This window comes from Scyliorhinus torazame, chromosome 4 (assembly GCF_047496885.1).
Source record: "Scyliorhinus torazame isolate Kashiwa2021f chromosome 4, sScyTor2.1, whole genome shotgun sequence".
Lineage (NCBI taxonomy): Eukaryota > Metazoa > Chordata > Chondrichthyes > Carcharhiniformes > Scyliorhinidae > Scyliorhinus > Scyliorhinus torazame.
In genome coordinates this window covers 374481268-374507038 of record NC_092710.1, presented here as the reverse complement: position 1 = coordinate 374507038, position 25771 = coordinate 374481268, and the positions used below count along the sequence as shown (strand labels likewise).

General features: G+C 55.2%; 1 protein-coding gene across 2 annotated transcripts in view; it reads left to right on the top strand.

The window, feature by feature from the left end:
* rrp36 (ribosomal RNA processing 36) overlaps positions 1-25327 on the top strand; it is a 44371-nt gene extending 19044 nt beyond the window's left edge. For both annotated transcript variants that reach the window (XM_072500377.1, XM_072500376.1), the window contains exons 4-8: positions 3524-3590; positions 9678-9782; positions 10105-10179; positions 19500-19617; positions 20698-25327. In XM_072500377.1, coding sequence (XP_072356478.1) covers positions 3524-3590; positions 9678-9782; positions 10105-10179; positions 19500-19617; positions 20698-20837 — 505 coding nt within the window. In that variant the 3' untranslated portion in view covers positions 20838-25327. The remainder of the gene's footprint in view (positions 1-3523; positions 3591-9677; positions 9783-10104; positions 10180-19499; positions 19618-20697) is intronic.
* The last annotated feature ends 444 nt before the right edge of the window (positions 25328-25771 follow it).

Here is a 25771-nt window from a genome sequence, read left to right as displayed (position 1 = left end):
TGTCACCGTGTGGGGGAATCACAGACCCCCGTCCCATCACCGTGTAGGGGAATCACAGACTCCTGTCCTGTCACCGTGTGGGGGAATCACAGACCCCTGTCCCATCACCGTGTGGGGGAATCACAGACCCCCGTCCCATCACCGTGTGGGGGAATCACAGAAACCGACCCCCGTTCCGTCACCGTGTGGGGGAATCACAGACACAGACCCCCGTCCCATCACCGTGTGGGGGAATCACAGACCCCGTCCCATCACCGTGTGGGGGAATCAAAGACATAGACCCCAGTCCCATTACCATGTGGGGGAATCACAGAGCCCCGTCCCATCACCGTGTGGGGTAATCACAGACCCCCGTCCCATCACCGTGTGGGGGAATCACAGACACAGACCCCCGTCCCATCACCGTGTGGGGGAATCACAGACCCCGTCCCATCACCGTGTGGGGGAATCAAAGACATAGACCCCAGTCCCATTACCATGTGGAGGAATCACAGAGCCCCGTCCCATCACCGTGTGGGGGAATCACAGACACAGACCCCCGTCCCATCACCGTGTGGGGGAATCACAGACACAGACCCCCGTCCCATCACCGTGTGGGGGAATCACAGACACAGACCCCCGTCCCATCACCGTGTGGGGGAATCACAGACACAGACCCCCGTCCCATCACCGTGTGGGGGAATCACAGAGCCCCGTCCCATCACCGTGTGGGGGAATCACAGACACAGACCCCCAACCCATCACCATGTGGGGGAATCACAGACGCAGACACCCGTCTCATCACCGTGTGGGGGAATCACAGACCCCCGTCCCATCACCGAGTGGGGGAATCACAGACACAGACCCCCGTCACCGTGTGGGGGAATCACAGACCCCCGTCACCGTGTGGGGGAATCACAGACCCCCGTCCCATCACCGTGTGGGGGAATCACAGACCCCCGTCCCATCACCGTGTGGGGGAATCACAGAAACCGACCCCCGTTCCGTCACCGTGTAGGGGAATCACAGACCCCTGTCCTGTCACCGTGTGGGGGAATCACAGACCCCCGTCCCATCACCGTGTGGGGGAATCACAGACCCCCGTCCCATCACCGTGTGGGGGAATCACAGACGCAGACCCCCGTCCCATCACTGTGTGGGGGAATCACAGACCCCTGTCCTGTCACCGTGTGGGGGAATCACAGACACAGACCCCCGTCCCATCACCGTGTGAGGAATCACAGACGCAGACCCCCGTCCCATCACTGTGTGTGGGAATCACATACCCCCGTCCCATCACCGTGTGGGGGAATCACAGAAACCGACCCCCGTTCCGTCACCGTGTAGGGGAATCACAGACTCCTGTCCTGTCACCGTGTGGGGGAATCAGAGACCCCCGTCACATCACCGTGTGGGGGAATCACAGAAACCGACCCCCGTTCCGTCACCGTGTAGGGGAATCACAGACTCCTGTCCTGTCACCGTGTGGGGGAATCACAGACCCCCGTCCCATCACCGTGTAGGGGAATCACAGACTCCTGTCCTGTCACCGTGTGGGGGAATCACAGACCCCTGTCCCATCACCGTGTGGGGGAATCACAGACCCCCGTCCCATCACCGTGTGGGGGAATCACAGAAACCGACCCCCGTTCCGTCACCGTGTAGGGGAATCACAGACTCCTGTCCTGTCACCGTGTGTGGGAATCACAGACCCCCGTCACATCACCGTGTAGGGGAATCACAGAAACCGACCCCCGTTCCGTCACCGTGTGGGGGAATCACAGACTCCTGTCCTGTCACCGTGTAGGGGAATCACAGACCCCCGTCCCGTCACCGTGTGGGGGAATCACAGACACAGACCCCCGTCCCATCACCGTGTGGGGGAATCACAGACACAGGCCCCCGTCCCATCACCGTGTGGGGGAATCACAGACACAGACCCATCACCGTGTGGGGGAATCACAGACCCCCGTCACATCACCGTGTGGGGGAATCACAGACCCCCGTCACATCACCGTGTGGGGGAATCACAGACTCCTGTCCTGTCACCGTGTGGGGGAATCACAGACTCCTGTCCTGTCACCGTGTGGGGGAATCACAGACCCCCGTCCCGTCACCGTGTGGGGGAATCACAGACCCCCGTCCCATCGCCGAGTGGGGGAATCACAGACACAGACCCCCGTCACATCACCGTGTGGGGGAATCACAGACCCCCGTCCCATCACCGTGTGGGGGAATCACAGACTCCTGTCCTGTCACCGTGTGGGGGAATCACAGACCCCCGTCCCATCACCGTGTGAGGAATCACAGACGCAGACCCCCGTCCCATCACTGTGTGGGGGAATCACAGACCCCCGTCCCATCACCGTGTGGGGGAATCACAGAAACCGACCCCCGTTCCGTCACCGTGTAGGGGAATCACAGACTCCTGTCCTGTCACCGTGTGGGGGAATCACAGACCCCCGTCACATCACCGTGTAGGGGAATCACAGAAACCGACCCCCGTTCCGTCACCGTGTGGGGGAATCACAGACTCCTGTCCTGTCACCGTGTAGGGGAATCACAGACCCCTGTCCTGTCACCGTGTGGGGGAATCACAGACCCCTGTCCCATCACCGTGTGGGGGAATCACAGACACAGACTCCCGTCCCATCACCGTGTGGTGGAATCACAGACACAGACCCCCGTCCCATCACCGTGTGGGGGAATCACAGACTCCTGTCCTGTCACCGTGTGGGGGAATCACAGACCCCCGTCCCATCACCGTGTGGGGGAATCACAGACCCCCGTCCCATCACCGTGTGGGGGAATCACAGACCCCCGTCCCATCACCGTGTGGGGGAATCGCAGACCCCCGTCCCATCACCGTGTGGGGGAATCACAGACACTGACCCCCGTCCCATCACCGTGTGGGGGAATCGCAGACCCCCGTCCCATCACCGTGTGGGGGAATCACAGACACTGACCCCCGTCCCATCACCGTGTGGGGGAATCGCAGACCCCCGTCCCATCACCGTGTGGGGGAATCACAGACACAGACCCCCGTCCCATCACCGTGTGGTGGAATCACAGACACAGACCCCCGTCCCATCACCGTGTGGGGGAATGACAGACTCCTGTCCTGTCACCGTGTGGGGGAATCACAGACCCCCGTCCCATCACCGTGTGGGGGAATCACAGACACAGACCCCCGTCCCATCACCGTGTGGTGGAATCACAGACACAGACCCCCGTCCCATCACCGTGTGGGGGAATCACAGACTCCTGTCCTGTCACCGTGTGGGGGAATCACAGACCCCCGTCCTATCACCGTGTGGGGGAATCACAGACCCCCGTCCCATCACCGTGTGGGGGAATCACAGACCCCCGTCCCATCACCGTGTGGGGGAATCGCCTTGTGTGCTATTTCTAGAAGATGTTTGTTGTATTATATGAATTTGTAATGAGAAAGTTATGTGTGGTTCAATGTGATTTCTGATGCCTCAGTTGGTTGGTTCATCTCCACATTCCAGGTTCCTATAGATTCCTATTCTCTTCCTCCCAGGCCCATCGAGATGTCGACTAAACAGCCAGTGCCGTACCTGAGGAAGGTCGTCCCTGTGCAGAAACGGGTGAGTGTGGCATCAGGTAACTGAGCGGGCGTTCACGCAAAGCCGCTTTGGTCTCCACGCTGGTGCCAGTCTGGGTGGAGGAGGTTCTGCAGCTGACCGGATGTCCACCGGATAGATCAAATTACTGCGGTTGCTGGAATCTGAAACCAAAGAGAAAATGCTGGAAAATCTCAGCAGGTCTGGCAGCATCTGTGGGGAGAGAAAAGAGCGAACGTTTCGAGTCCGATGACTCTTTGTCAAAGCTACAGGCAGAGAAAGTGGGAAATATTTATACTGTGGAGTGAGAATGAAAGATGAGTCATAGCCACAGAAACCCAGGGAAACCGGGTGCTAATGGCCACAGAAACCCAGGGAAACCGGGTGCTAATGGCCACAGAAACCAAGGGAACAGAGTGCTAATGGCCACAGCAACCAAGGGGACAGAGTGCTAATGGCAGTCCCCAGAGAGGACAACAGATGTGAAAGGTCAAACAGCAGGGAAACTAACATCAGAGGATGAACTGTAGATGTGAGAGGGAGGAGAAGGGGGAAGCAAAGAGGAGAAAGGATAAAGGAAGATGGATAAGATTGGAGGGGGGGGGAATTAAATATATATTGAGAGAAAGAAATAGGCAAAGACAGTTGAAATGGGATGAAAACAAATGGGTCGAGGTGGAGCTGATCATCTGAAGTTGTTGAATTCGATGTTCAGGCCGGAAGATGCCTAACCGGAAGATGAGATGTTGTTCCTCCAGTTTGTGTTGAGCGTCACTGGAACATTGCAGCAGGCCAAGGACAGACATGTGGGCATGGGAGCAGGGTCTTGTGTTAAAATAGCAAGCAACGGGAAGGTCAGGGTCCTGAATGCGTACATAGAACATACAGTGCAGAAGAAAGCCATTCGGCCCATCGAGTCTGCACCGACCCACTTAAGCCCCTCACTTCCACCCTCTCCCCGTAACCCAATAACCCCTCCTAACCTTTTGGTCACTAAGGGCAATTTATTACGGCCAATCCACCTAACCTGCACGTCTTTGGACTGTGGGAGGAAACCGGAGCACCCGGAGGAAACCCACGCACACACGGGGAGAACATGCAGACTCCGCACAGACAGTGACTCAAGCCGGAATCGAACCTGGGACCCTGGAGCTGTGAAGCCACAGTGCTAACCCCTGTGCTACCATGCTGCCCACAGACGGAAGGTACTCAGCAAAGCGGTCACCCAGTCTGCGTTTGGTCTCTCTGATATCGAGGAGGCCACATTGGGAGCAGCGAATGCAGGAGACCAGACTGGTGACTGGAGTCACTGGAAAGTGAGACCAGACTGGTGACTGGAGTCACTGGAAAGTGAGACCAGACTGGTGACCGGAGTCACTGGAAAGTGAGACCAGACTGGTGACCGGAGTCACTGTGAAGTGAGACCAGACTGGTGACTGGAGTCACTGGAAAGTGAGACCAGACTGGTGACTGGAGTCACTGGAAAGTGAGACCAGACTGGTGACAGGAGTCACTGTGAAGTGAGACCAGACTGGTGACTGGAGTCACTGGAAAGTGAGACCAGACTGGTGACTGGAGTCACTGGAAAGTGACCAGACTGGTGACTGGAGTCACTGTGAAGTGAGACCAGACTGGTGACTGGAGTCACTGGAAAGTGACCAGACTGGTGACTGGAGTCACTGTGAAGTGAGACCAGACTGGTGACTGGAGTCACTGGAAAGTGAGACCAGACTGGTGACTGGAGTCACTGGAAAGTGAGACCAGACTGGTGACTGGAGTCACTGGAAAGTGAGACCAGACTGGTGACCGGAGTCACTGGAAAGTGAGACCAGACTGGTGACTGGAGTCACTGTGAAGTGAGACCAGACTGGTGACTGGAGTCACTGTAAAGTGAGACCAGACTGGTGACTGGAGTCACTGTGAAGTGAGACCAGACTGGTGACTGGAGTCACTGGAAAGTGAGACCAGACTGGTGACCGGAGTCACTGGAAAGTGAGACCAGACTGGTGACTGGAGTCACTGGAAAGTGACCAGACTGGTGACTGGAGTCACTGGAAAGTGAGACCAGACTGGTGACTGGAGTCACTGGAAAGTGAGACCAGACTGGTGACTGGAGTCACTGTGAAGTGAGACCAGACTGGTGACTGGAGTCACTGGAAAGTGAGACCAGACTGGTGACTGGAGTCACTGGAAAGTGAGACCAGACTGGTGACTGGAGTCACTGGAAAGTGAGACCAGACTGGTGACTGGAGTCACTGGAAAGTGACCAGACTGGTGACCGGAGTCACTGTAAAGTGACCAGACTGGTGACTGGAGTCACTGGAAAGTGAGACCAGACTGGTGACTGGAGTCACTGGAAAGTGAGACCAGACTGGTGACTGGAGTCACTGGAAAGTGAGACCAGACTGGTGACTGGAGTCACTGTGAAGTGAGACCAGACTGGTGACTGGAGTCACTGGAAAGTGAGACCAGACTGGTGACTGGAGTCACTGGAAAGTGAGACCAGACTGGTGACCGGAGTCACTGTAAAGTGAGACCAGACTGGTGACCGGAGTCACTGGAAAGTGAGACCAGACTGGTGACTGGAGTCACTGTGAAGTGAGACCAGACTGGTGACCGGAGTCACTGTAAAGTGAGACCAGACTGGTGACTGGAGTCACTGTAAAGTGAGACCAGACTGGTGACTGGAGTCACTGGAAAGTGAGACCAGACTGGTGACTGGAGTCACTGTGAAGTGAGACCAGACTGGTGACAGGAGTCACTGTGAAGTGAGACCAGACTGGTGACTGGAGTCACTGGAAAGTGAGACCAGACTGGTGACTGGAGTCACTGGAAAGTGAGACCAGACTGGTGACTGGAGTCACTGTAAAGTGAGACCAGACTGGTGACTGGAGTCACTGGAAAGTGAGACCAGACTGGTGACTGGAGTCACTGGAAAGTGAGACCAGACTGGTGACTGGAGTCACTGGAAAGTGAGACCAGACTGATGACTGGAGTCACTGGAAAGTGAGACCAGACTGGTGACTGGAGTCACTGGAAAGTGAGACCAGACTGGTGACTGGAGTCACTGGAAAGTGACCAGACTGGTGACCGGAGTCACTGTAAAGTGACCAGACTGGTGACTGGAGTCACTGGAAAGTGAGACCAGACTGGTGACTGGAGTCACTGGAAAGTGAGACCAGACTGGTGACTGGAGTCACTGGAAAGTGAGACCAGACTGGTGACTGGAGTCACTGTGAAGTGAGACCAGACTGGTGACCGGAGTCACTGGAAAGTGAGACCAGACTGGTGACTGGAGTCACTGTGAAGTGAGACCAGACTGGTGACCGGAGTCACTGGAAAGTGAGACCAGACTGGTGACTGGAGTCACTGTGAAGTGAGACCAGACTGGTGACTGGAGTCACTGTGAAGTGAGACCAGACTGGTGACTGGAGTCACTGGAAAGTGAGACCAGACTGGTGACTGGAGTCACTGTGAAGTGAGACCAGACTGGTGACTGGAGTCACTGTAAAGTGAGACCAGACTGGTGACTGGAGTCACTGTGAAGTGAGACCAGACTGGTGACTGGAGTCACTGTGAAGTGAGACCAGACTAGTGACTGGAGTGACCGGATTGTGGAAAGGTTCAGTGTGAGTCGCTGAGAGCTGGCCCATCGCAGGATGCAGCATTCTGGCTGCGGACCCTCAGTGTTGGGGATGGGGGGGGGTTGTGGACCCTCAGTGTTGGGGATGGGGGGGTTGTGGACCCTCAGTGTTGGGGATGGGGGGGGAGGGTTTGACCCTCAGTGTTGGGGATGGGGGCGGCTGTGGACCCTCAGTGTTGGGGATGGGGGGGGGGAGGGTTTGACCCTCCGTGTTGGGGATGGGGGGGAGGGTTTGACCCTCAGTGTTGGGGATGGGGGGGAGGGTTTGACCCTCAGTGTTGGGGATGGGGGGGAGGGTTTGACCCTCGGTGTTGGGGATGGAGGGGGGGCTGTGGACCCTCAGTGTTGGGGATGGGGGGGAGGGTTTGACCCTCCGTGTTGGGGATGGGGGGGCTGTGGACCCTCAGTGTTGGGGATGGGGGGGGAGGGTTTGACCCTCAGTGTTGGGGATGGAGGGGGGGCTGTGGACCCTCCGTGTTGGGGATGGGGGGGAAGGTTTGACGCTCAGTGTTGGGGATGGGGGGGAGGGTTTGACCCTCAGTGTTGGGGATGGGGGGGAGGGTTTGACCCTCGGTGTTGGGGATGGAGGGGGGGCTGTGGACCCTCAGTGTTAGGGATGGGGGGGAGGGTTTGACCCTCAGTGTTGGGGATGGGGGCGGCTGTGGACCCTCAGTGTTGGGGATGGGGGGGGGGAGGGTTTGACCCTCCGTGTTGGGGATGGGGGGGAGGGTTTGACCCTCAGTGTTGGGGATCGGGGGGGAGGGTTTGACCCTCAGTGTTGGGGATGGGGGGAGGGTTTGACCCTCGGTGTTGGGGATGGAGGGGGGGCTGTGGACCCTCAGTGTTGGGGATGGGGGGGAGGGTTTGACCCTCCGTGTTGGGGATGGGGGGGCTGTGGACCCTCAGTGTTGGGGATGGGGGGGGAGGGTTTGACCCTCAGTGTTGGGGATGGAGGGGGGGCTGTGGACCCTCCGTGTTGGGGATGGGGGGGAAGGTTTGACGCTCAGTGTTGGGGATGGGGGTGGCTGTGGACCCTCAGTGTTGGGGATGGGGGAGGGCTTGACCCTCAGTGTTGGGGATGGAGGGGGGGCTGTGGACCCTGTGTTGGGGATGGGGGGGAGGGTTTGACCCTCAGTGTTGGGGATGGGGGCGGCGGGTTTGACCCTCAGTGTTGGGGATGGGGGCGGCTGTGGCCCCTCAGTGTTGGGGATGGGGGGGCTGTGGACCCTCAGTGTTGGGGATGGGGGAGGGCTTGACCCTCAGTGTTGGGGATGGGGGCGGCTGTGGACCCTCAGTGTTGGGGATGGGGGGGGAGGGTTTGACCCTCAGTGTTGGGGATGGGGGGGAGGGTTTGACCCTCCGTGTTGGGGATGGGGGTGGAGGGTTTGACCCTCCGTGTTGGGAATGGGGGGGAGAGTTTGACCCTCAGTGTTGGGGATGGGGGCGGCTATGGACCCTCAGTGTTGGGGATGGGGGGGGTTTGACCCTCAGTGTTGGGGATGGGGGGGGTTTGACCCTCAGTGTTGGGGATGGGGGGGGTTGACCCTCAGTGTTGGGGATGGGGGAGGGTTGACCCTCCGTGTTGGGGATGGGGGGGCTGCGGACCCTCAGTGTTGGGGATGGGGGGGGGTTGTGGACCCTCAGTGTTGGGGATGGGGGCGGCTATGGACCCTCAGTGTTGGGGATGGGGGGGGTTTGACCCTCAGTGTTGGGGATGGGGGGGGTTTGACCCTCAGTGTTGGGGATGGGGGGGGTTTGACCCTCAGTGTTGGGGATGGGGGGGGGTTGACCCTCAGTGTTGGGGATGGGGGGGTTGTGGACCCTCAGTGTTGGGGATGGGGGGGGTTGTGGACCCTCAGTGTTGGGGATGGGGGGGGATTGTGGACCCTCAGTGTGTCTCTCTCCCCCTTTCACCCTCTCTCTTTCTCTCCCTGTCTCCCTCTCTCTCTCTCCCACTTTCCTCCTCTCTCTCTCTCCCTGTCTCTCTCTCCCACTTTCCTCCTCTTTCTCACTTTCCTCCTCTCTCTCTTTCTCACTTTCCTCCTCTCTCTCTTTCTCTCCCTGTCTCTCTCCCTCTCCCTCTCTCTCTCTCTCTCTCTCTCTCCCACTTTCCTCCTCTCTCTCTTTCTCTCTCTCTCCCTCTCTTCTCTCCCTCTCTCTCTCTGTCTCTCTCCCTCCCCCTCTCTCTCTCTCTCGTTCTTTCTCTCCCTCCCTCTCGCTCCCCCTCTCGCTCCCCCTCTCCCTCTCGCTCTCCCTCTCGCTCCTTCTCTCGCTCTCCTTTTCTCGCTCTCGCTCTCTCCCGCTCTCCTTCCCTCGCTCTCCCTCCCTCGCTCTCTGCTCTCCGTCTCTCTCGCTCCCCGCCCTCTCGCTCTCCGCTCTCTCGCACTCTGCCCTCTCGCACTCTGCCCTCTTCATCTCTCTCTCTCCCTCTCTCTCAGTGTAATGTTTCTGCTGCTGTTCCTCTGCAGATGGTGCGGGACCCTCGGTTTGATGATCTGTCTGGAGAGTTTAAGCCTGATATTTATGAAAAAACATACTCTTTCCTCGGTGACGTCAGGAATAAGGAGAAACAGGTCAGTGAACAGTCTGGGGAGCTGGCTGAGCTCTGTGGGGTCCGTTGGGCCCACGGTGGGTGTGGTATGCGGGGCCCCAGGACAGGGCGTGGGCCCCTGGCTGGGCCGGACCCTGGCCTGGTTCAGTCCCACACTGGGTGATCCCAGGACAGTGAGAGTGTCGGGTTCATTGCCCAGCTCGCTGCCTGTCCTGCTTAATTTATTCTGCAGCTGTGTGCACGCTCTCAGGTATCAGGACCCACAGGTGGGCGTCCAATCACTGCCTTCCCACAGAAGTTTAGAGATGACTTCAATATTCTTTTTGTTCCTCGCTCCCCTGCAGGTTATTAAGAAGAAATTGGGAAAAGTCAAGAACGCAAAGCAGAAAGAGAAATTGGAATGTTTACTACAGAGGATGGTAGGTGGATGTGGGGAGCTGGGCAGGGGGTGTGCGGGACACACTGTGTGGAAGGGGAGGGAGTGACAGACACGTTTCATGTCCACCATTTTATTGCCCATACCTGGTTGCCCTTCGGAAGGTGGTGGTGAGCTGCCTTCTTCAACCGCTGCAGTCCCTGAGGTGTAGGTACACCCACTGTGCTGTTAGGGAGGGTTGACCCAGTGACGGTGATATAATATCCATGAAACAGGCTATCTCCCAATTTGACAAAAAGCCCCCAAGTATTCGATTCAAGATTACACCACAGCAAACGTTGTAATCAGCTCCGTGTCTGCAGACCCGCCTGAAGAAGCAGCTCTCCCAGTTCCATGTTTCCCTGGAGCCTCAGCGTTTCCCGTTTACAGGGAATGATTCAATTCCATCCGAAATTCCTCAATCAGATCATTGACCCTGTCTCCCCCACACTCTCAGACAGAACATTCCAGATCATTGACCGCGTCTCCCCCACACTCTCAGACAGAACATTCCAGATCATTGACCCCGTCTCCCCCACACTCTGACAGAACATTCCAGATCATTGACCCCGTCTCCCCCACACTCTCAGACAGAACATTCCAGATCATTGACCCTGTCTCTTAGAATCACTTCCAATAGTTTCCCCACCACTGAGGTTAGACTGACTGGCCTGTAGTTTCCTGGTTTATCCCTTCCTCCCTTCCTGAATGATGGTCCCACGTTGACTATCCTCCAGTCCTCCGATACATCTCCTGTGGCCACAGAGGGATTGAAAGTTATTGCCAGCGCCCCTGCAATTTCCTCCTTTGCCTCACTCAGCAGCCTGGGATACATTTCATCTGACCCTGGAGACTTGTCTACCTTTAACACCGCCAGACCACTCAGAACCTCTCTGTCTATGTTAACCTCTTTAATTTTATCACAGTCCTCCTGTCCCTGATTTCTATACTCACACTGTCCCTCTCACAAGTGAACACCCACGCAAAGTATTCTTTTAGAACCCAAGGCGGGATTCTCCATTTCTGAGACTAGGGTCCCTCATGGTCGACTGGTACAAAAGGTGAAGTCGCCCAGGATCAGAGGAGAGCTGGCAAGTTGGATACTGAACTGGCTTGGGCACAGAAGACAGAGGGTAGCTGTAGAAGGTGCTTTTCTGAATGGAAGGCTGTGACTAGCGGCGTTCCACAGGGATCAGGTCTGGGGCCTTTGTTGTTCGTGGTGTATATAAATAATGTGGAAGAAAATGTAGCTGGTCTGATTAATAAGTTCGTAGATGACACAAAATTGGTGGAGTTGCGGATAGTGACGAGGATTGTCAGAGGATACAGCAGGATGTAAACTGGCGGAGTCTTGGGCGGAGAAATGGCAAATGGCGTTTAATCCGGAAGGAGTGCAGACAGGTAGTTCAGGCAGGTAACATGGATAGCACGGGGTTGGAGGGCCGAAGGGCCTGTTCATGTGCTCTATTGTTCTTCGTTCTGAAGTGTTGACGCCAACGGCGAATCCGAGGACTTTTCCGACAGAAACACCGGGGCCGATTCCACAGCCATTCAGCGGCTCGCACTGCAGGGAACACACTGAGTTCCAGTAAAAACGGAGCGGGATTCGCGGGGTCGTGATCGACACTCGGGAGGCTGACAAGCTGCAGCCGCACATACACTCCCCACACACACTCATCCCAGCCGCGCATACACATTACACTCCCCACACACACTCATCCCAGCCGCACATACACATTACACTCCCCACACACACTCATCCCAGCCACACGCACACATTACACTCCCCACACACACTCACCCCAGCCGCACACACACATTACACTCCCCACACACACTCACCCCAGCCGCACACACACATTACACTCCCCACACACACTCAACCCAGCCGCACACACACATTACACTCCCCACACACACTCACCCCAGCCGCACACACACATTACACTCCCCACACACACTCACCCGAGCCGCACACACACATTACACTCCCCACACACACTCATCCCAGCCGCACATACACATTACACTCCCCACACACACTCATCCCAGCCGCACACTCACATTACACTCCCCACACACACACATCCCAGCCGCACACACACATTACACTCCCCACACACACTCACCCCAGCCGCACACACACATTACACTCCCCACACACACTCACCCCAGCCGCACACACACATTACACTCCCCACACACACTCACCCCAGCCGCACACACACATTACACTCCCCACACACACTCACCCCAGCCGCACACACACATTACACTCCCCACAAACACTCATCCCAGCCGCACATACACATTACACTCCCCACACACACTCATCCCAGCCGCACACACACATTACACTCCCCACACACACACATCCCAGCCGCACACACACATTACACTCCCCACACACACTCATCCCAGCCGCGCACACACATTACACTCCCCACACACACTTACCCCAGCCGCACACACACATTACACTCCCCACACACACACTCATCCCAGCCGCACATACACATTACACTCCCCACACACACTCACCCCAGCCGCACACACACATTACACTCCCCACACACACTCACCCCAGCCGCACACACACATTACACTCCCCACAAACACTCATCCCAGCCGCACATACACATTACACTCCCCACACACACACTCATCCCAGCCGCACATACACATTACACTCCCCACACACACTCATCCCAGCCGCACACACACATTACACTCCCCACACACACACTCATCCCAGCCGCACATACACATTACACTCCCCACACACACTCATCCCAGCCACACACACACATTACACTCCCCACACACACTCATCCCAGCCGCACACACACATTACACTCCCCACACACACTCATCCCAGCCGCGCACACACATTACACTCCCCACACACACACTCATCCCAGCCGCACATACACATTACACTCCCCACACACACTCATCCCAGCCACACACACACATTACACTCCCCACACACACTCACCCCAGCCGCACACACACATTACACTCCCCACACACACTCACCCCAGCCGCACACACATTACACTCCCCACACACACTCATCCCAGCCGCACATACACATTACACTCCCCACACACACTCATCCCAGCCGCACACACATTACACTCCCCACACACACTCACCCCAGCCGCACACACGCATTACACTCCCACACACACTCATCCCAGCCGCACATACACATTACACTCCCCACACACACTCATCCCAGCCGCACACACATTACACTCCCCACACACACTCATCCCAGCCGCACACACACATTACACTCCCCACACACACTCATCCCAGCCGCGCACACACATTACACTCCCCACACACACTCATCCCAGCCGCACACACACATTACACTCCCCACACACACACATCCCAGCCGCGAACACACATTACACTCCCCACACACACTCACCCCAGCCGCACACACACATTACACTCCCCACACACACTCACCCCAGCCACACACACACATTACACTCGCCACACACACTCACCCCAGCCGCACACACACATTACACTCCCCACACACACTCATCCCAGCCGCACATACACATTACACTCCCCACACACACTCATCCCAGCCGCACACATATTACACTCCCCACACACACTCACCCCAGCCGCACACACGCATTACACTCCCACACACACTCATCCCAGCCGCACATACACATTACACTCCCCACACACACTCATCCCAGCCGCACATACACATTACACTCCCCACACACACTCATCCCAGCCGCACACACATTACACTCCCCACACACACTCATCCCAGCCGCACACACACATTACACTCCCCACACACACTCATCCCAGCCGCACACACACATTACACTCTCCACACACACTCATCCCAGCCGCACGCACACATTACACTCCCCACACACACTCATCCCAGCCGCACACACATTACACTCCCCGCACACACTCATCCCAGCCGCACACACACATTACACTCCCCACACACACTCACCCCAGCCTCACATACACATTACACTCCCCACACATACGCAGCCCAGCCGCACAGACACATTACACTCCCCACACACACACACCCCAGCCGCACATACACATTACACTCCCCACACACACTCACCCCAGCCGCACACGCACATTACACTCCCCACACACATTCACCCCAGCCGCTCACACACATTACACTCCCCACACACATTCACCCCAGCCGCGCACACACATTACACTCCCCACACACACTCACCCCAGCCGCACACACACACTACACTCCCCACACACACTCACCCCAGCCGCACACACACATTACACTCCCCACACACACTCATCCCAGCCGCACACACACATTACACTCCCCACACACACACATCCCAGCCGCGAACACACATTACACTCCCCACACACACTCACCCCAGCCGCACACACACATTACACTCCCCACACACACTCACCCCAGCCGCACACACACATTACACTCCCCACACACACTCACCCCAGCCGCACACACACATTACACTCCCCACACACACTCATCCCAGCCGCACATACACATTACACTCCCCACACACACTCATCCCAGCCGCACACATATTACACTCCCCACACACACTCACCCCAGCCGCACACACGCATTACACTCCCACACACACTCATCCCAGCCGCACATACACATTACACTCCCCACACACACTCATCCCAGCCGCACATACACATTACACTCCCCACACACACTCATCCCAGCCGCACACACATTACACTCCCCACACACACTCATCCCAGCCGCACACACACATTACACTCCCCGCACTCACTCATCCCAGCCGCACACACACATTACACTCCCCGCACTCACTCATCCCAGCCGCACACACACATTACACTCCCCACACACACTCACCCCAGCCGCACATACACATTACACTCCCCACACATACGCAGCCCAGCCGCACAGACACATTACACTCCCCACACACACTCACCCCAGCCGCACATACACATTACACTCCCCACACACACTCACCCCAGCCGCACACGCACATTACACTCCCCACACACATTCACCCCAGCCGCTCACACACATTACACTCCCCACACACATTCACCCCAGCCGCGCACACACATTACACTCCCCACACACACTCACCCCAGCCGCACACACACACTACACTCCCCACACACACTCACCCCAGCCGCACACACACATTACACTCCCCACACACACTCACCCCAGCCGCACACACACATTACACTCCCCACACACACTCACCCCAGCCGCACACACACATTACACTCCCCACACACACTCACCCCAGCCGCACACACACATTACACTCCCCACACACACTCATGCCAGCCGCACACACACATTACACTCCCCACACACACCATCCCAGCCGCACACACACATTCCACTCCCCGCACACACTCATCCCAGCCGCACACACACATTACACTCCCCGCACACACTCTTCCCAGCCGCGCACACACATTACACTCCCCACACACACACTCATCCCAGCCGCGCACACACATTACACTCTCCGCACACACTCACCCCAGCCGCACACACACATTACACTCCCCACACACACTCATCCCAGCCACACACACACATTACACTCCCCACACACACACTCATCCCAGCCGCACACACATTACACTCCCCGCACACACTCATCCCAGCCGCACACACACATTACACTCTCCGCACACACTCACCCCAGCCGCACACACACATTACACTCCCCACACACAGTCATCCCAGCCACACACACACATTACACTCCCCACACACACACTCATCCCAGCCGCACACACACATTACACTCTCCGCACACACTCACCCCAGCCGCACACACACATTACACTCCCCACACACACTCATCCCAGCCACACACACACATTACACTCCCCACACACACTCACCCCAGCTGCACAGACACATTACACTCCCCACACACACTCACCCCAGCCGCACACACACATTACACTCCCCACACACAGTCATCCCAGCCGCACACACACATTACACTCCCCACACACACTCACCCCAGCTGCACAGACACATTACACTCCCCACACACACTCATCCCAGCCACACACACACATTACACTCCCCACACACACTCACCCCAGCCGCACACACACATTACACTCCCCACACACACTCACCCCAGCTGCACAGACACATTACACTCCCCACACACACTCATCCCAGCCGCACACACACATTACACTCCCCACACACACTCACCCCAGCTGCACAGACACATTACACTCCCCACACACACTCATCCCAGCCGCACACACACATTACACTCCCCACACACACTCATCCCAGCCGCACATACACATTACACTCCCCACACACACTCACCCCAGCTGCACAGACACATTACACTCCCCACACACACTCACCCCAGCTGCACAGACACATTACACTCCCCACACACACTCATCCCAGCCGCACACACACATTACACTCCCCACACACACTCACCCCAGCTGCACAGACACATTACACTCCCCACACACACTCACCCCAGCTGCACAGACACATTACACTCCCCACACACACTCATCCCAGCTGCACACACACATTACACACCCCACACACACTCATCCCAGCCGCACACACACATTACACTCCCCACACACACTCACCCCAGCTGCACACACATTACACTCCCCACACACACTCATCCCAGCCGCACACACACATTACACTCTCCGCACACACTCACCCCAGCCGCACACACATTACACTCCCCACACACACTCATCCCAGCCGCACACACACATTACACTCCCCACACACACTCACCCCAGCCGCACACACATTACACTCCCCGCACACACTCACCCCAGCCGCACACACACTGCACTCCCCGCACACACTCACCCCAGCCAGCAAGATGGCACTGGTTGTGCTGGAGCGCGCCCATACAGCTGATGGGTTGGCTGAGGCCAGAGGGACCCAGGGGGGTGCCCTGGGGTGACACCTATATGACCCGCGGCCCTAAGCTCACAGTGAGCCGTCAGCGGTGTGCGCAGCTGCGTGGCTGCCGTGCAGGCTCTGGCAATGGTGCCCGTCCGCGCTGACCAACCCCCCCCCAGCCCACCTACTGGCCACCCCCTGCTACTGCCCCCCCCCCCCCCCCCCCCCCCCCCCAGCCCACCTACTGGCCACCCCCGGGCCCACCTACTGGCCACCCCCTGCTACTGCCCCCCCCCCCAGCCCACCTACTGGCCACCCCCTGCTACTGCCCCCCCCCCCCCCCAGCCCACCTACTGGCCACCCCCTGCTGCTGCCCCCCCCCCCCCCCCCCCCCCAGCCCACCTACTGGCCACCCCCGGCCCACCTACTGGCCACCCCCTGCTACTGCCCCCCCGGCCCCGGGAGAAGCCCCCCCAGCCAGCAGCACAGCTGTCAGCAAACTATGGCGCCGTTGGACACCTTCCGTTCCCCCTCTCCCTCTCGAAAGGAAATTGCTGACGGAAATCTTTGGATCCTCACTGTCTTCAGGGGATGTCCCGGAGGACTGGAGAATAGCCAATGTTGTTCCTCGGTTTAAGAAGGGTAGCAAGGATAATCCCGGGAACGACAGGCCGATGAGCCTTACTTCAGTGGTCGGGAAATTACTGGAGAGAATTCTTCGAGACAGGATCTACTCCCATTTGGAAGCAAATGGACGTATTAGTGAGAGGCAGCATGGTTTTGTGAAGGGGAGGTCGTGTCTCACTAACTTGATAGAGTTTTTCGAGGAGGTCACTAAGATGATTGATGCAGGTAGGGCAGTAGATGTTGTCTATATGGACTTCAGTAAGGCCTTTGACAAGGTCCCTCATGGTAGACTGGTACAAAAGGTGAAGTCACACAGGAACAGGGGGGAGCTGGCAAGGTGGATACAGAACTGGCTAGGTCATAGAAGGCAGAGAGTAGCAATGGAAGGATGCTTTTCTGTTTGAAGGGCTGTGACTAGTGGTGTTCCACAGGTGCTGGGACCTTTGCTGTTTGTAGTATATATCAATGATTTGGAGGAAAATGTAACTGGTCTGATTAGTAAGTTTGCAGACGACACAAAGGTTGGTGGAATTGCGAATAGCGATGAGGACTGTCAGAGGATACAGCAGGATTTAGATTGTTTGGAGACTTGGGCGGAGAGATGGCAGATGGAGTTTAATCCAGACAAATGTGAGATAATGCATTTTGGAAGGTCTAATGCAGGTAGGGAATATACAGTGAATGGTAGGACCCTCAAGAGTATTGAAAGTCAGAGAGATCTAGGAGTACAGGTCCACAGGTCACTGAAAGGGGCAACACAGGTGGAGAAGGTAGTCAAGAAGGCATACGGCATGCTTGCCTTCATTGGCCGGGTCATTGAGTATAAGAATTGGCAAGTCATGTTGCAGCTGTATAGAACCTTAGTTAGGCCACACTTGGAGTATAGTGTTCAATTCTGGTCGCCACACTACCAGAAGGATGTGGAGGCTTTAGAGAGGGTGCAGAAGAGATTTACCAGAATGTTGCCTGGTATGGAGGGCATTAGCTATGAGGAGCGGTTGAATAAACTCGGTTTGTTCTCACTGGAACGACGGAGGTTGAGGGGCGGCCTGATAGAGGTCTACAAAATTATGAGGGGCATAGACCAGAGTGGATAGTCAGAGGCTTTTCCCCGGGGTAGAGGGGTCAATTACGGAGGGGGCATCAGTTTAAAGTGCGAGGGGCAAGGTATCCCTATGCTGTTCCTGTCCTGGGAGTGTTTGATGGGAACAGTGTAATGGGAGCTTTACTCTGTATCTAACCCCGTGCTGTACCTGTCCTGGGAGTGTTTGATGGGGACAGTGTAGAGGGAGCTTTACTCTGTATCTAACCCCGTGCTGTACCTGTCCTGGGAGTGTTTGATGGGGACAGTGCAGAGGGAGCTTTACTCTGTATCTAACCCCGTGCTGTACCTGTCCTGGGAGTGTTTGATGGGGACAGTGTCAAGGGAGCTTTACTCTGTATCTAACCCCGTGCTGTACCTGTCCTGGGAGTGTTTGATGGGGACAGTGTAGCGGGAGCTTTACTCCGTATCTAACCCCGTGCTGTACCTGTCCTGGGAGTGTTTGATGGGGACAGTGTAGAGGGAGCTTTACTCTGTATCTAACCCCGTGCTATACCTGTCCTGGGAGTGTTTGATGGGGACAGTGTAGAGGGAGCTTTATTCTGTATGTGTATCATAGTGTGGCCTGGTGTGTGTCTGTGTGGTGAGGGGTGACCACGCTGTTTGCCTGTCAGCAATAAGACGACCGTTCTGTCCTGCCCCCTCACAGACACAACAGGATGAGGCGGAGAATAGGAAGCGACTGCAACGAGAGCGAATGATGAAGTTCAAACAGAGCCAGAGAGCAAGAGTTGAGCAGGGCAGCAAGCCGTACTTCCTGAAGAAATGTAAGTCTGACATGAGAGAGGAACAGGAAAGATTCTCTGGGATACAGTTCCACACACACTGACCCTCACTGGGATACAGTTCCACACACACCGACTCTCACTGGGGTACAGTTCCACACACACTGACTCTCACTGGGATACAGTTCCACACACACTGACTCTCACTGGGGTACAGTCCCACGCACACTGACTCTCACTGGGATACAGTTCCCCACACACTGACTCTCACTGGGGTACAGTTCCACACACACTGACTCTCACTGGGGTACAGTTCCACACACACTGACCCTCACTGGGTTACAGTTCCACACACACCGACTCTCACTGGGGTACAGTTCCCCACACACTGACTCTCACTGGGATACAGTTCCACACACACTGACCCTCACTGGGGTACAGTTCCACACACACTGAATCTCACTGGGATACAGTTCCACACACACTGACTCTCACTAGGATACAGTTCCACACACACTGACTCTCACTGGGGTACAGTTCCACACACACTGACTCTCACTGGGATACAGTTCCACACACACTGACCCTCTCTGGGGTACAGTTCCACACACACTGACTCTCACTGGGATACAGTTCCACACACACTGACTCTCACTGGGATACAGTTCCACACACACTGACTCTCACTGGGATACAGTTCCACACACACTGACTCTCACTGGTGTACAGTTCCACACACACTGACTCTCACTGGGATACAGTTCCACACACACTGACTCTCACTGGGATACAGTTCCACACACACTGACTCTCACTGGGGTACAGTTCCACACACACTGACTCTCACTGGGATACAGTTCCACACACACTGACTCTCACTGGGATACAGTTCCACACACACTGACTCTCACTGGGGTACAGTTCCACACACACTGACTCTCACTGGGGTACAGTTCCACACACACTGACTCTCACTGGGGTACAGTTCCACACACACTGACTCTCACTGGGGTACAGTCCCACACACACTGACTCTACTCTAGTCGCTTAATTCCGCAGTTTATTTATCTCACAACCTGAACTCTGCCTATAAGCAAACTCCACGTTTCTTCTGGTTCACAGCTGATCAGCGGAAGCTGGAGTTGAAGGAGAAATACCTGTCTCTGAAGAGGCGTGGAAAAGTGGAGAGATTCCTCGCCAGTAAGAGAAAACGGAATGCAACCAAAGATCGCCGCAATCTACCTGCCCAAAAATCCCACTGAGCTGTACTGGGATTCTCCGTGATTCCCACTGGGATCTGTGCTGGGATTGTCTGACAATCCCACTGTGATCTGTGCTGGGATTGTCCGGGAATCCCACTGAGATCTGTGCTGGGATTGTCTGGAATTCCCACTGGCATCTGTGCTGGGATTCTCTGGGAATCCCACCGGGATCTGTGCTGGGATTGTCTGGAATTCCAATGAGATCCCACTGGGATCTGTGCTGGGATTGTCTGGGAATCCCACTGGGATCTGTGCTGGGATTGTCTGACAATCCCACTGAGATCTGTGCTGGGATTGTCTGAGATTCCCACTCGGATCTGTGCTGGGATTGTCTGGAATTTCCACTGAGATCTGTGCTGGGATTGTCTGACAATCCCGCTGAGATCTGTGCTGGGATTGTCCAGAATTCCCACTGAGATCTGTGCTGGGATTGTCTGACAATCCCGCTGAGATCTGTGCTGGGATTGTCCAGAATTCCCGCTGAGATCTGTGATGGGAATGTCTGACAAACCCACTGAGATCTGTGCTGGGATTGTCCAGAATTCCCACTGAGATCTGTGCTGGGATTGTCTTGACAATCCCGCTGAGATCTGTGCTGGGATTGTCTTGACAATCCCGCTGAGATCTGTGCTGGGATTGTCTTGACAATCCCGCTGAGATCTGTGCTGGGATTGTCCGGAATTCCCACTGGGAACTGTGCTGGGATTGTCTGACAATCCCACTGGGATCTGTGCTGGGATTGTCTGGGAATCGCACTGAGATCTGTGCTGGGATTGTCCAGAATTCCAATGAGATCCCACTGAGATCTGTGCTGGGATTGTCTGAGATTCCCACTCGGATCTGTGCTGGGATTGTCTGGAATTTCCACTGAGATCTGTGCTGGGATTGTCTGACAATCCCGCTGAGATCTGTGCTGGGATTGTCTGACAATCCCGCTGAGATCTGTGCTGGGATTGTCTTGACAATCCCGCTGAGATCTGTGATGGGATTGTCTGACAATCCCGCTGAGATCTGTGATGGGATTGTCTGACAATCCCACTGAGATCTGTGCTGGGATTGTCTGAGATTCCCACTCGGATCTGTGCTGGGATTGTCTGGAATTTCCACTGAGATCTGTGCTGGGATTGTCTGACAATCCCGCTGAGATCTGTGCTGGGATTGTCCAGAATTCCCACTGAGATCTGTGCTGGGATTGTCTGACAATCCCGCTGAGATCTGTGCTGGGATTGTCCAGAATTCCCGCTGAGATCTGTGATGGGAATGTCTGACAAACCCACTGAGATCTGTGCTGGGATTGTCCAGAATTCCCACTGAGATCTGTGCTGGGATTGTCTGACAATCCCGCTGAGATCTGTGCTGGGATTGTCTTGACAATCCCGCTGAGATCTGTGCTGGGATTGTCTGACAATCCCACTGAGATCTGTGCTGGGATTGTCCGGAATTCCCACTGGGATCTGTACTGGGATTGTCTGACAGAGCCACTGAGATCTGTGCTGGGATTGTCTGGAATTCCCACAGATCTGTGCTGGGATTGTCTGACAATCCCACTGAGATCTGCTGGGATTGTCTGATCCCACTGAGATCTGCTGGGATTGTCTGATCCCACTGAGATCTGTGCTGGGATTGTCTGACAATCCCACTGAGATCTGTGCTGGGATTGTCTGACAATCCGACTGAGATCTGTGCTGTGATTGTCCGGAATTCCCACTAAGATCTGTGCTGGGATTGTCCGGAATTCGCACTGAGATCTATGCTGGGATTGTCTGACATTCCCGCTGAGACCTGTGCTGGGAGTGTCTGGAATTCGCACTGAGATCTGTGCTGGGATTGTCTGACAATCCCGCTGAGATCTGTGCTGGGATTGTCTGACAATCCCACTGAGATCTGTGCTGGGATTGTCCGGAATTCACACAGATCTATGCTGGGATTGTCTTGACAATCCCGCTGAGATCTGTGCTGGGATTGTCTGACAATCCCACTGAGATCTGTGCTGGATTTGTCCGGAATTCCCACTGGGATATGTACTGGGATTGTCTGACAGACCCCCTGAGATCTGTGCTGGGATTGTCTGGAATTCCCACTGAGATCTGTGCTGGGATTGTCTGACAATCCCACTGAGATCTGCTGGGATTGTCTGACAATCCCACTGAGATCTGTGCTGGGATTGTCCGGAATTCACACTGAGATCTGTGCTGGGATTGTCTGACAATCCCACTGAGATCTGTGCTGGGATTGTCTGACAATCCCACTGAGATCTGAGCTGGGAATGTCTGGAATTCCCACTGGGATCTGTGCTGGGATAGTCTGGAATTCCCACTGAGATCTGTGCTGGGATTGCCCTGAATTCCCACTGAGATCTGTGCTGTGATTGTCTGACAATCCCACTGGGACCTGTGCTGGGATTGTCCGGAATTCCCACTGAGATCTGTGCTGGGATTGTCTGACAATCCCACTGTGATCTGTGCTGGGATTGTCTGGGAATCTCAGTGGGATCTGTGCTGGGATTGTCTGACAATCCCACTGAGATCTGTGCTGGGATTGTCTGGAATTCCCACTGGGATATGTACTGGGATTGTCTGGAATTCCCACTGAGATCTGTGCTGGGATTGTCTGACAATCCCACTGAGATCTGTGCTGGATTTGTCCGGAATTCCCACTGGGATATGTACTGGGATTGTCTGACAGACCCCCTGAGATCTGTGCTGGGATTGTCTGGAATACCCACTGAGATCTGTCCTGGGATTGTCTGACAATCCCACTGTGATCTGTGCTGGGATTGTCTGGGAATCTCAGTGGGATCTGTGCTGGGATTGTCTGACTATCCCACTGAGATCTGTGCTGGGATTGTCTGGAATTCCCACTGGGATCTGTGCTGGGATTGTCTGGAATTCCCACTGAGATCTGTGCTGGGATTGTCTGACAATCCCGCTGAGATCTGTGCTGGGATTGTCTGACAATCCCACTGAGATCTGTGCTGGGATTGTCCGGAATTCACACAGATCTATGCTGGGATTGTCTTGACAATCCCTCTGAGATCTGTGCTGGGATTGTCTGACAATCCCACTGAGATCTGTGCTGGATTTGTCCGGAATTCCCACTGGGATATGTACTGGGATTGTCTGACAGACCCCCTGAGATCTGTGCTGGGATTGTCTGGAATTCCCACTGAGATCTGTGCTGGGATTGTCTGACAATCCCACTGAGATCTGCTGGGATTGTCTGACAATCCCACTGAGATCTGTGCTGGGATTGTCCGGAATTCACACTGAGATCTGTGCTGGGATTGTCTGACAATCCCACTGAGATCTGTGCTGGGATTGCCTGATAATCCCACTGAGATCTGTGCTGGGATTGTCTTGAATTCCCACTGAGATCTGTGCTGGGTTTGTCCAGAATTCCCACTGTGATCTGTGCTGGGATTGTCCGGAATTCCCACTTGAGATCTGTGCTGGGATTGTCCGGAATTCCCACAGAGCTGTGCAGGGATTGTCTTGAATTCCCACTGAGTTCTGTGCTGGGATTGTCCGGAATTCCCACTGAGATCTGTGCTGGGATTGTCTGGGAATCGCACTGGGATCTGTGCTGGGATTGTCTGACAATCCCACTGTGATCTGTGCTGGGATTGTCTGGGGATCTTGGTGGGATCTGTGCTGGGATTGTCTGGAATTCTCACTGAGATCTGTGCTGGGATTGTCTGACTATCCCACTGAGATCTGTGCTGGGATTGGCCAGAATTCCCATTGAGTTCTTTGCTAGGATTGCCCTGAATTCCCACTGAAATCTGTGCTGGGATTGTCTGGAATTCCCACTGGGATCTGTGCTGGGATTGTCTTGAATTCCCACTGAGATCTGTGCTGGGATTGTCTGGCAATCCCACTGAAATCTGTGCTGGGATTGTCTAAATCGCACTGGGATCTGTGCTGGGATTGTTCAGAATTCCCCCTGAGATCTGTGCTGGGATTGTCTGATAATCGCTCCCTCTCCTGTGAGTGTTGATGCTGACTGCACACTCTCCCCTCTGTGTGTGTGTGTGTGTGTGTGTGTTGATGCTGACTGCACACTCTCCCCTCTGTGTGTGTGTGTGTGTGTGTTGATGCTGACTGCACACTCTCCCCTCTGTGTGTGTGTGTGTGTTGATGCTGACTGCACACTCTCCCCTCTCTCTGTGTGTTGATGCTGACTGCACACTCTCCCCTCTCTCTGTGTGTTGATGCTGACTGCACACTCTCCCCTCTCCTGTGAGTGTTGATGCTGACTGCACACTCTCCCCTCTGTGTGTGTGTTAATGCTGACTGCACACTCTCCCCTCTGTGTGTGAGTGTTGATGCTGACTGCACACTATCCCCTCTCCTGTGAGTGTTGATGCTGACTGCACACTCTCCCCTCTCCTGTGAGTGTTGATGCTGACTGCACACTCTCCCCTCTCTGTCCTGTTTCTTGTGTCCTTTAAAAATGTATTTTTATTAAAGATTTTTCAATATAAACAATAATATGAATCCGTTAATAAAGTTATTGTGCAAGAACAGAATAAAGAATCTAGAACCCACGCGATCAGACAATGGCCCCAAACATTGCATTGCTGTAGTGGGTCCATCCCTGCCTCCTCCTCAAACTAAAATAAGAGAGGGAGTGAGACAGTACTTTAGGAGACCGCTAGACCTCCGAGCGACACTCAGTTCTGAGTGTGGATTTAAGAAGGCAGCAGACTGGTGAGTACTTCCTTGTTAGTGTTTTAATTCATTAAGGTATTTTAATATTTAACAGAGAATTAGTCATTAATTGGCAAGAATGAGTTCATAGAATCATAGAAGTTTACAGCATGGAAACAGGCCCTTCGGCCCAACCAGTCCATGCCGCCCAGTTTTTACCATTAAGCTAGTCCCAGTTGCCCGCACTTGGCCCATAACCCTCTATACCCATCTTACCCATGTAAC